General features: G+C 45.8%; 3 protein-coding genes across 3 annotated transcripts; 1 reads left to right on the forward strand and 2 right to left on the reverse strand.

Moving 5' to 3' along the window:
- Positions 1 to 30: 30 nt before the first annotated feature.
- On the reverse strand, positions 31 to 2,348 carry A1O5_06337 (uncharacterized protein; the record flags this gene model as incomplete). The annotated part of the gene is made up of 11 exons (XM_007746931.1): positions 31 to 503; positions 558 to 822; positions 872 to 930; positions 980 to 1,114; positions 1,166 to 1,252; positions 1,301 to 1,497; positions 1,545 to 1,575; positions 1,629 to 1,770; positions 1,816 to 1,865; positions 1,914 to 2,054; positions 2,102 to 2,348. 11 exons carry the CDS (start codon positions 2,346 to 2,348, stop codon positions 31 to 33), a joined length of 1,827 nt encoding a protein of 608 aa, XP_007745121.1.
- An 802-nt stretch (positions 2,349 to 3,150) lies between these two features.
- On the reverse strand, positions 3,151 to 5,493 carry A1O5_06338 (uncharacterized protein; the record flags this gene model as incomplete). Its single annotated transcript, XM_007746932.1, has 10 exons — positions 3,151 to 3,407; positions 3,465 to 3,531; positions 3,597 to 3,648; positions 3,711 to 3,956; positions 4,014 to 4,161; positions 4,239 to 4,262; positions 4,320 to 4,535; positions 4,594 to 4,903; positions 4,963 to 5,180; positions 5,283 to 5,493. 10 exons carry the CDS (start codon positions 5,491 to 5,493, stop codon positions 3,151 to 3,153), a joined length of 1,749 nt encoding a protein of 582 aa, XP_007745122.1.
- A 367-nt stretch (positions 5,494 to 5,860) lies between these two features.
- On the forward strand, positions 5,861 to 6,708 carry A1O5_06339 (uncharacterized protein; the record flags this gene model as incomplete). Its single annotated transcript, XM_007746933.1, has 2 exons — positions 5,861 to 6,569; positions 6,629 to 6,708. 2 exons carry the CDS (start codon positions 5,861 to 5,863, stop codon positions 6,706 to 6,708), a joined length of 789 nt encoding a protein of 262 aa, XP_007745123.1.
- Between the last annotated feature and the right edge of the window lie 4,219 nt (positions 6,709 to 10,927).

Raw genomic sequence — 10,927 nt, forward strand, 5'->3', positions numbered from 1 at the left:
TCTCGCAGTGGGTGAGTTTGTGAGTAATGCTTAAGCGTCTTGCCCTTTGTGTTCCACTCTCAGTTTGGTCGGCTCTAGTTTGTTCTCAACTTCTTCTCTCACTTTCTCATCTTCTTCTCCCCGCTTATAGATCTGCCGGGGTACGTGTCCTGTGAGCATGCTATCGTAATCTTTGATCGCAATAACAGCAACCATGCCCACGATACCGACAGCAACCGCAGCGTAGTAAACATAGGCATAGGCTGCCGCATAGGATTGAGCCAGCGCTTCTGATACTACTGCTTCGATTTTTGCCGTCAACCCGGGGACTTTTGCATAAGCTTCAGACGTCCCTGTTGTAATAGCAGCCAATAGAGCAGGTAGTGATGATTTCGGTAATCCAGCGTCGACAGCAGCAGGAGGGACATTTCGGAGGATTTCCTTGGGAACTTTGCTTGAGAGAATGGCTAAGAACACGGCCGTCATGATTGATCCGGTCGCGGTTCTGATCAACCCTAGCACAGCTGAAAGCAAGAGAGTCAGCAATTGCGTTCCTGCAGCCCCGGGGGTTACCTTACTGGTGACGGTGCCCAGATTTGCGTCGTCGGCGTCGAGTTGCACAAGTACTCCTGGAGTGACCTCCAGCATTCCTGCACAAAGAGTTGCGAGGAACGAAAATGCTGCACTTTGGCCTTTGTTTTGGGTGTTACATGTTGATAGAGCTCCACAAAAGACAACAGTAACCGACATATATACGATCAGCTGGTAACGGATGTGTTTTACGATGTGAAATATAGACCCGAACCCAACAATCCCGCCCCATATCCCAAAAGCAACGGTAGTCTTGCATTGTGAGCTCAACGCCAAAAGTAGAGGTCGATTGGTCACTCACTGATAGCCATGCGTTGCCCTGCCAGCTGGTAGCTCCAGCACCGTATATCCTTGCAACCTCTGTAGAGTGTTATCAGTGATGGCATACCAGCTGTTGAGATCAACTTACGCGAAGGCCATATGATGCTGAGAGCAATATAGATGACTCCGGATACAGAAATGATTACGGTGAGGCAGACATATCCCCGGAGGTCCCGGAAGACATACATCGGGACTAGCGGGTTGGGGACTTTGGAGTAAATTTCTGAAGAACATGTTCAGAACCTCTCTTCAACATTCGTCACAATGTACTGACCCCAAAGTGTGAATATGACGCAAGTGATACCACCGGAGATGGTAAGGCCCAGGATGCGCGAGGAAGTCCATGGAAGTGGCTGGCCACCTGAAGAGATGAGCTTCTTCATCATCAGGCCTTGTAAGGATAACTCACCCCAGGAGATTCCAAGTATGAACAAACAAAGCCCGGCAGAAAGCAGGATTGCTCCAACAATATCGACCCGTTTAATCTCTTCCGACCAGGTTCGGGTATTGCCGTGGAGCCTTTTGAAACCAGGCGGCCGATAATAAACAAGTTGCAGGATGATCGCAGGGAACATCATCATTAACTGAATATAATAGACCCATCTTCTTGGGTTAGCAAAGATTTCCTTCATTGTGGAACCAAAGTACCATACCTCCAATCTGCGTTGTGGACGAGCATGAGGGCTTTTTCATGTCAGTACCATTCTTCCGGTCCGTTTTTTTGCCGGAGGACACACCTAGATAGGCGCCGAATCCCGTCGGCACAACATTAGGAATTACACAGAACACAATCCCAACGAATTTGTACTTGTTAGGACAGATCTCGCCCACGATCAAGGCATAGCAAGTATGAACACCGGCTCCCAAGCCCAACAGGACCTTGACAGGTTAGTAACCCAACAGGATAACCCTTGAAGTACTTACGTTGGCGCCGATTAGAATATCCATGTTTTTTGCGGTGCAAGCAATGATTCCTTGACAAGATGAGCAGGACTAGAACGACACAATTTCAATGTACCCACCTCCAATGAAGCTCATGGTGCTAGCTCCAATGACAAACCACCGCCTACCAAACTTGTCCGATGTCCTTCCGAATAGGATGGCAGCGAGGCCAACACATAGAGTCCAGATAATGGAGAACAGACTGGCATTTTCACTGGGTCCTGGATCTGTGAGTCTCGATAAAGGGTAACCCTGAAAGAGAACTTACCAATGTCGGCGTTAATCTCGGTCAGAATGGCTGCTGCCGGGGCGAATCCCCAATAAGAGGCAAGCACTGCGCAGCTGATCGAAGCGATGCTTCCGACCAACTGGGCATGAAAGAAATATCCCTTTTCTGCCAGCGTGCTTTGGTCCGTCGTAAGTGCCTTGGAGATCTCGATATCTTGCAACACACCCGCATCGGCATGCTCAATCTCGAGCTTTCGAAGGGTGGTGATGGGAGATGTAGAATCCATGACGTTCGTAGAACACTTGAGCCTGGCTGGCCCACGCAAAACAATCAAATGAAGTGAGAGTTGTGCTTTCCATGGCTACCCTGTGGAGACTCGTAGCGTTATAGGTATTGGCGGACACCGCCTTTTCATCGATGACAGAGATTTGTCCCGTATATTATAAGGTTTCGAACGGTGATGACTGTTGATTTTCTCACAGTCAACCAGAGAGTACTCGGTGGCGTCGAGTCTGTGTTGTCAATCAAGAACTACAGGGGCTGTGTTACAGCTGATGTTGGGTAGGCAGGTAGTGGGGCTCACCACACTGTCCTGGTGCCTGGAACTCCCCGTGGGGTAAGCAATGGCTGGGCGCGAGTGCTGGTGCCGCTGTCATCAGGCTCACTCAGCAGGCGAAGGCAGAGGATAACGAGACTCAGGGCCCCTCGGCCTCGCCCTGGGGCCCTCGAATTCCCCGCTAACTCTAGACGATTCGGGCCACATCTTAGGTCAGGAAATCCGTCAGGGCCTCAGGCGGCCAGCACCTCTCATTACATAGCTAGAGTACAGAGTAGCTGGGGAGTCTTGTGTGTTCATTCTTCCAGTCATTGCGATTTCGAAGATGCGTATCCGCACCTGTGCTTGGAATATTGCTTCCCGCAAGACTATGATAAGCCCAGTAACAACTCCTGGTTGAAGCATGGCCGTCGCCAAAAATAAAGCTTCTTAACCCCAGCTGCAATGATGTCTGCACCGGTTGGCGTTGCAACTAGTTGAAGGCTTCTTGGACCGATTCCCGACTGTATGGCGCTGCTGTCTGCTGGCTCGGTCAAGCCACAGAATCCGTGACAGCTCCTAGAGCAATCTCCGCCACTGTTGAAGGGCGTTTCGTAGGCACCGGGGGGACATCTGCATGCCGCAGATAGTCGGATGTGCTTCTCCTCTCCTGTTGAGCTTTGGTAGTTCCATTCCCAAACCAGCTCCACATGTTCACCGCCGTATTTTCTTTCAAGGTATAGTTGAAATCCTCCCACCTGGGATGTTGAAGGGCCTTGATTGCAGCCATGCTACCTCCAGGCCAGAGAGCTGAGCATGTGATCAGTGCCTATAATTTATTGCCTCCCACCCCAGGCCGTAACTCACCCACAACCCGTCCTTCTTCTTGTCCTCTCTTGAACCATGAACGGCACTGCATGCAAAGCTCGGTCAGCTTTTGTCGTCCCTGGGATATCTAAACGAGAGATGGGGGCTCCTTGCTTTCGATCCATAAGTCACTAGCTCCATGTACTTGTCGACATATTGTCCGAACTGTTTTATCGGTTCGTCCCTGTGCAAACAGTGTAAGCCTGGATGAGTTCGAGCAACTATTTGTCGTAAAGACGCGCTCACTTCGGAACCATAGACTTCAAACCTTCGCGTTGCACCTTATGAACCGCTTTGCAAATGTATTCGGCTACCAATTCCAGGAATATGATTGTGCTTCCATTGCCGGGCCCGCCATTGGGGCCGAGGTATAAGAAGTAATTAGGCATTTGTGAAGGACACATGGACAGGTAGGCCTCTGGGATTGATTCCCAGACCTCACTCAGGATCTTGCCTCCAAGTCCGTAAGTCGGGATGCGTGGTTTATAAGAGCTACAGAGCGGGTGAGATGCTCTTCGTCGTGGTGTTTCCGTAAGTGGTAATACTCACTAGTCGAAGCCAGTAGCACAGATTATAGCATCGACATCTCGTTGGATTTCGTCACTGGCGATGATGCCAGTCTCGACAACTCTTTCGATAGGAATACTGATGAAGTTGACGTTATCCTCGCATATTGCCTTTAGATAACCTGGTCCAGCTGTTTTCACCAAGCCATGGCTTGTCAACAACATACACAAAATAAATTCAAGAAGTTGCAGACTGTGCAATACTTACGGGTCAGCCTGCGACAACCAGGAGCTGGAGCCAGTAAGTCAGTCGTGTTCTCTGCACAAGTGCTGAATAAGCCTAACTTACGATATTCGGGCCTTAAAGCCTCGAATACTTCAGGTTTTTTTGACAGCCTCTCTTTCATGGTATCTTCAAACAGCTTTCTTGCCTTTGTTTGCACCTCAGTACCATTTCTTATGAAGTCAAATGCTGAGTTAAGATTATCTTCCACGGCACATCTGAAGTCGAGGTAAGCCGCGGGATCATTGCGCCACTTGGCGAGATCTTCTTCTGTGTGCTGGACTGTTTTGTTCTGATCAGTAAATAAAGATAAAGCAGCGAACGAAGTAAGGGTGCGCACAGTTTTCGAGGTTATCAGGGTTCATTCCCGAAATTTCCTTGCCGGGGATCCGGTACGCAATCCATGTTCGGCCTTTCATGTAATGATCGCAATGCTTTACCAGTGGTTGGATCTTTGGAAGAATCTGGATTCCGGAAGAGCCGCCGCCGATGAGTGCCACTTTCTTGTCTGTGAAATCGTATGAATGGTCCCATCGCGCGGTATGAACGAGATGGCCTTTGAAGTCATGGAGTCCTGGGATATTGGGCCAGTCAAACTTATTAAGAATACCGGTGCCAATAATCAAAAAGTTTCCGCTATCCGACCACTCCTGGTTTGCGAAAGCCAGTCAGCAAAGGATTGGTTTCACACATGGGCACAGGAGAGTACTTTTCCTGAGTTTGTATCTTTCAGTTTAACAGCCCACAAGCCATCGTCTGCGTTCCACCGTGCTTCAGTGACCTCGGTGTTGAACTTCATGTACTTGAACACATCATATTTATGAGCGACTCTCTTCCAATATTCGAGTATCTCTGGGCCTGAAGCATAGTATGAGCTCCACTGTGTATTATTTTCGAAGGATAACTGATACGCGGCCGCTGGTATATCTGTTCTATATTAGTCTCCCGTATGGCCCTGCACGGGAATAGGAATAGGCCTAGACCGCAGGCAACTATTGCAAAAGTCAGTAGTAGAATTCAGAGCCCCACATCGGCAGTGCATACCTCCAGGATATGTGTTCTCAAGCCATGTCCCCCCCAATTCTGGCGATTTCTCGTATATCACCAACTCTAAATTTTGCACTCGTTGAGGCAGTCTTATGCCTGTCAAAATACCAGAAACTCCTGCTCCAACACAAATTGCTTTGATTGAAGGGACATCATCAATCGGGCGGTCCAATATCTGGAATTTAGTGGCCATATTCGTGCCGGGACTAGGCGAGGTTAAAAAGTGCAATAAGTCAGCACATGTCGGCAATATGACTTCATAAATTCGAGAAGTCAGCTCTAAATACAGCTCTACGGTAGAAGGCCTTGGTCAAAGGAGACACAGAAGTGATTCAGTGAATAATAAAATTAAAATGTCAGATCTCAAGTATTCGGTGTGTCATATTTGGTCGTCTAACGAAGTCTGTCATGTTATGGTGACTGTATCCCCATTACCTGACTTTTATTGAGGTTCTCACATGTTCAAACAGCAATGATCGGCCTGTTCGACATTTAATCACTGTAAAATCGTGTTACTGCCTCTACTTGTATCTACAAAGCCTTTGAACTCGGTCGCCAATATGTCCTCTTCGCGATTCATTGACCAGGTTGTGTTTGTCACCGGAGGCAGCTCTGGCCTTGGTGCCGAAGCCTGCGAAATCTTCGCGAGAGAAGGAGCCAAAGTATTCGCTACAGATTTAGAAGAGCGAGACATTTTGAAGAGACTGGGTGCGGGAGTAGTATATCGAAAATGCGACGTTTCCGACCCCGAGGAATGCAAGACGGCCATCGAGGCTTGTATCGAGGAGTTCGGCCGACTGGATATCTTGTTTCATAATGCTGGCGGAGGTGGCCAGATTGCTCCGGTACCACAGCTTGATTTGGCTGCCTTTCAGAAGGTCATCCAAACAAACTTGTGCTCTGCATTCTATCTCGCCAGGGTGGCCATTCCGCAAATGCAGAAACAGAAGAAAGGTGTCATCGTGAACGTTGGGAGCACGTCAGGGTTATTCGCAGATTATGGACTGTGCGCATATAATGCTGCCAAGGCAGGCATCATAAACCTTTCGAAGGCTATGGCTTTGGACCATGCTAGAGAGGGTATCAGAGTGAATGTGGTGTGTCCTGGATACATGATCACTCCGTTGACAAGCAAATTCCGAGAGCACCCACAGATCTTGGAAGAACTTGAGACTACGATTCCCCTGGGACGGGGCAGCCACCCGTCAGAGGTCGCAAAAGCAGTATCTTTCCTAGCATCTGATGATGCATCATATGTAAACGGGGCATGTGAGTCGCGTGCTGAGAAAATGGTAAACAATTTCCTGCTAACTCCCATATTCATTTAGGCCTTGTGGTTGATGGGGGTTGGACATCACATTCTGGCGCTCCAAATTTCGTCAAATATTTAGGATCACAGGTCAGCTAGTATTGCAGTGGGGGAGGAAGACGTGGTGCGGTGGGAGCTGTTAGGGGCCTTCTTTTGGGCCCTCGTCAAAACTTGGCAGTCTGGAGAGAGGAATCTTGGGCCACTGCCACGACACAGGAAGCAGACTGAGCAGGCCTGAGCCGAAGTTGAGCCAGACGTGATCCAGCCTAAGCAAAAGCGGCGCGAGTTCACGTGAGGTTGGCGTCGAGATTCCGGTGATGAAACACCTATTCCTTAATTTTCTTCAAAATTACTGGCGATATCTCCCCCATCGGATTCCGGTGATGGCGCAGCAGATCGAGTGAAGTAAGGCTCCTTGGGCCTGCGAACGTGCACTATCGTCGTATTCTCCCTTCTCAGGCACGGACATCCTGGTGCGATTTCCACAATGCGGCTTGGGAAATCCTCCTCTTCCTCGAATAGGTACCTCCGTGAACTCCTATATTGCCCCAGTCCGAATCTGAATAAACAAAATATGTTCGGATATTGTTGTTGTCTCAGATTAGACGAGAGATGTTCCTCTTCAGCAGCGTTATTAAAAGAGCGATAGAGAAGTGACTAGAAACTAGGGTACGCAAATAGTGTACGAGTAGCCAGGTTAAGGTAATTCGTCGTTCACTGCACTTATGTCATGCAGGGTAAGGGGTCCGAATATGGTCTATTGCTACAGTCATCGAGGACCCCAAATTCAAGATCCAGGACCCAGAACTTGGACCCCTGGGAGGAGTCCTAAACGGGGTCCAAAATCATGTCTCCATTTACCCGTTCAGGATATCTTTATGAGCTCGTAGGTCGTACATAGGTCATGCAAAGATCCGAACTCAATACCTACGATAAATAAAGTCATAGTTGAGCAACCCTACCGTTCGTCCACGTATTGAAGTCCAAAAGAGCGTGAGAAGTCTATACCGATCAGCGTTGCCAAGAATCGATTCATTGATCGATTATGTAATCTTGAATCGATTCGATCTTGAATCGATTCCTCGTTGTTGGTAGGAATCGATTCATGATCGACCAACACTTAGCAGGTTTGGCAATGGCCACAGCGTTGGGGTTCCGTATCTAAGCGATAGTTTTATTAGTAAATTGTATAGTAAGATGTCACAGAACGTAGTTCCTACCATCGAATCGCCCTCACCGTCGATAGTTACTAGTGATCCTCCACCCTCGGTTTTTGCAACACCAACACCGCCAGTATCGCGGCGATCTGAGAGCAGAAGGATTAATGGCGTTATATAGCTTTAGGTGAGCCGCCACCTAAATATTAGGCGTAAATCAGGCACTTCAGACATCTGGCGACATAGCGATGAATACCTAAACCTCGAAAGACCTAATGCTCCTCGCGTTTAGATCTGCTATCTATGCGACACCGTGTTAGACACAGCCTTGAGGGAGACCGGTCACGAGCTGCAAAGGCGCGGCTCACCACACTCATTGGACAACTAGAAGGATCCACAGGAGAACAAGGCTGGGTCACGTGATATGCCCTGCTGGCCCTGCTGGCCCTGTCGGCCCTGCTGAGACAGAGCGCACAGAGCGCACAGAGCGCTAGCATTATATATACACCCTCATTACCCCTAGATAGCTTACACTCCCTTCGTAGCCAACTCATGTTAACTATTGGACCTTGTTCTTTAGTAACAGGTGGCTGTTCATACCTTGCGTGATTCACAACCAGTTCATACTATCAGGATTGTTACTAGGAACCCTAACCCAGTTAGGCCCCAGTAGGAACCTTAACACACCGTTCTCGCGTTGTCGACGTTAATGAGTACTATTAATTAGAGACAGCACCTTAAAGACGTTCACAAGTTACTTCTAAAACGTAGCTAATCTAATATAGAAGAGAAAATCGACACTAAAAGTCTTTTAAGTTAGAGTTCGTCTATAAAGTCCGCGAGGCTAACTTCGTCGATCTTTAGCTCGTTATTAACCACTTATAATATCGATAAGTTTAGAAACTTATTTCTACGATAAATTATATAGTAATAAGTCCCTTATTTCGCTATGAAATAAGAGGAGTTTCGGGAACTACTACTATATCTTTAATCTTCTCTTAAATTATATCTAGTTAGATCACATTTAATAATAAAGGCGTAGATCGACGACGAGTTCAAAATAGAAAAGACTAAGATTAAGACTCTATTATATAAGAGTTAATTAAATATTTATCTCAGCTTTAATCTCTAAATCTTATCTTTAGGCGTTTCAGTTCTTAGTATTTACGCTTATTTCTTAAGTATATTCTTTTAGTTAAAACACTACCTACTAAACCTACGTTTTCTTAAGAGCGCGTATATAGAAGAGACGATCGTAGAGATAATAGCTACGGTAATTAAAGAGTTCGATCTATAGAATAAACTAGGCGTTTATATCTTAGATAATATCGTAAACTACGGAACTATCTATAAACTATTAGTTAAGCGCTTTCATCCAGATAAAGAGGTAGGATCTCGGAGAAGTCGATGTCTCACTTACATTATTAATCTCGTTACGTAGACGTTTATCTTTAGTAAATTCACCGAGACTTTCGTTAAGACAGCATAAGTTATATCGGAATCGGCGTTACGAGTAGAAGAGAGTACGATTACCCGCGAATAGAAGCTCTAGAGATTAAAAGGCGTAATCGGTAAGTTTCATAATATTGTTAGGTTTATTGAAGGCTTAACTTATCGTAAGTAAGCGTTTAAGATAGTTATCGAGATAGTAATAAAGTAGATTAAGACTCGAGGTAAGTTTCTTAATTCGTTATAATTATCTAATTAGATAACTATCTTGTTTAAAGTCTATAAAATTAGATTAATTAATACGTTTATAGTCGAATTAATTACTTAATCTAGCTACTCTAGGCGAACCCGCTTCTAATCTTAAATTCGGCGATTTACGACTATAACTATAACTTCTCTTTAACAACGCCACCAGATAGAATTCTACTTATTTATCGATTAGTAGAGATCTCCGGCTAAAAGAACTACTTAAGATCTACCTTATATAGAATAATGGCGTCCCTAAAGCTAATATTCTCACGGATAAAGACTAAATATAACTAAAAATAATATATTACGGCCTAAAATCATTTTAGAAGGTAACACTAAGATTAAAAGATCACGGCTTAAATAGCTCTTACGGCGTTATCTAGAAGGCCCATCCTACGTTTAATCTTCTCTTCTACCATCTTAAGAACTATATAAACGCGTATAGCGCTTAATAAGAAGAAGAACTATTCGGAAGGCGAAGATAAGAATAAACGACACGACACTTAGCTCATTCGAATTCTCTACTTATCTATTATTGAACTGGGGCGAGGCTACTAGCCATGGGCGTCAACTCGTACGGCGGTAGGCTAGCCTCTTCACAGCACGCACACTCAACCAAAGGAAGTTCTTCCGTTCATAACTTAATTGATTATTCTATAAATGATAGTTCCCGAGGACTATATAAGAAGAATCTTAGTCTAGCGTCGACGCCCCAGCCAATTATAAAGCTATCCCCTACTTTAAACTTCTTCCATTACATTATTAAAACGCCTAAGAGATCCTATAAAAATATAATAGAATTATAAATAATCACCATAAGATCTATACTACCGCCGCCCTTCTAAATCCTTATCTCCGTAGGCGATATTTCGAAAGTTCCTAGACCGACGATATCGCGTAGCTAATCTAGCCTATAATTAAAAAGAATAAAGAGATCTAAGAGAAGAACTACCGCGAAAATTCGCTTAAGAGCGTTTCTAATGAGCTACGATCCTCTCTATCTATATTTATTAGTTAGTTACAGCGATCTAAGCTTTATACCGCGGAGGAGGCCTTCGATCGCTATATCAATGCCCGCCTAACCGCCTTTATCGATTAGAAGGCCGAAAATCTATTCCGCTAGTAGATAACTTACGATTATAGAGCTCTTCGCTAATGGGCCTTCAATACTCTATCAATACTTATAACTTCTACTAAACTTGAGAGAGTGTTTAGCTAGTTGAAGAGGGCGGTTATAGACGACCGTAATCGTCTATCGGTAACGTCTTTTGAGGCTGCGTAATGCCTAAAACACTGGGCTGACTAGGGTCTATCCGCCATCGGAGCGGAATAACGTCATTACAGCTAATCAGATAGCGAGGAATCGATTCATGAATCGATTCTCGACTCCTAGGGGTCTGTGAATCGGAATCGGAATCGAAGGAATCGATTCTTAGCAACGCTGATACCGATATAAGCCATAA

This window comes from Cladophialophora psammophila, assembly GCF_000585535.1.
Source record: "Cladophialophora psammophila CBS 110553 chromosome Unknown aczJe-supercont1.9, whole genome shotgun sequence".
In the NCBI taxonomy this organism is placed as follows: domain Eukaryota; kingdom Fungi; phylum Ascomycota; class Eurotiomycetes; order Chaetothyriales; family Herpotrichiellaceae; genus Cladophialophora; species Cladophialophora psammophila.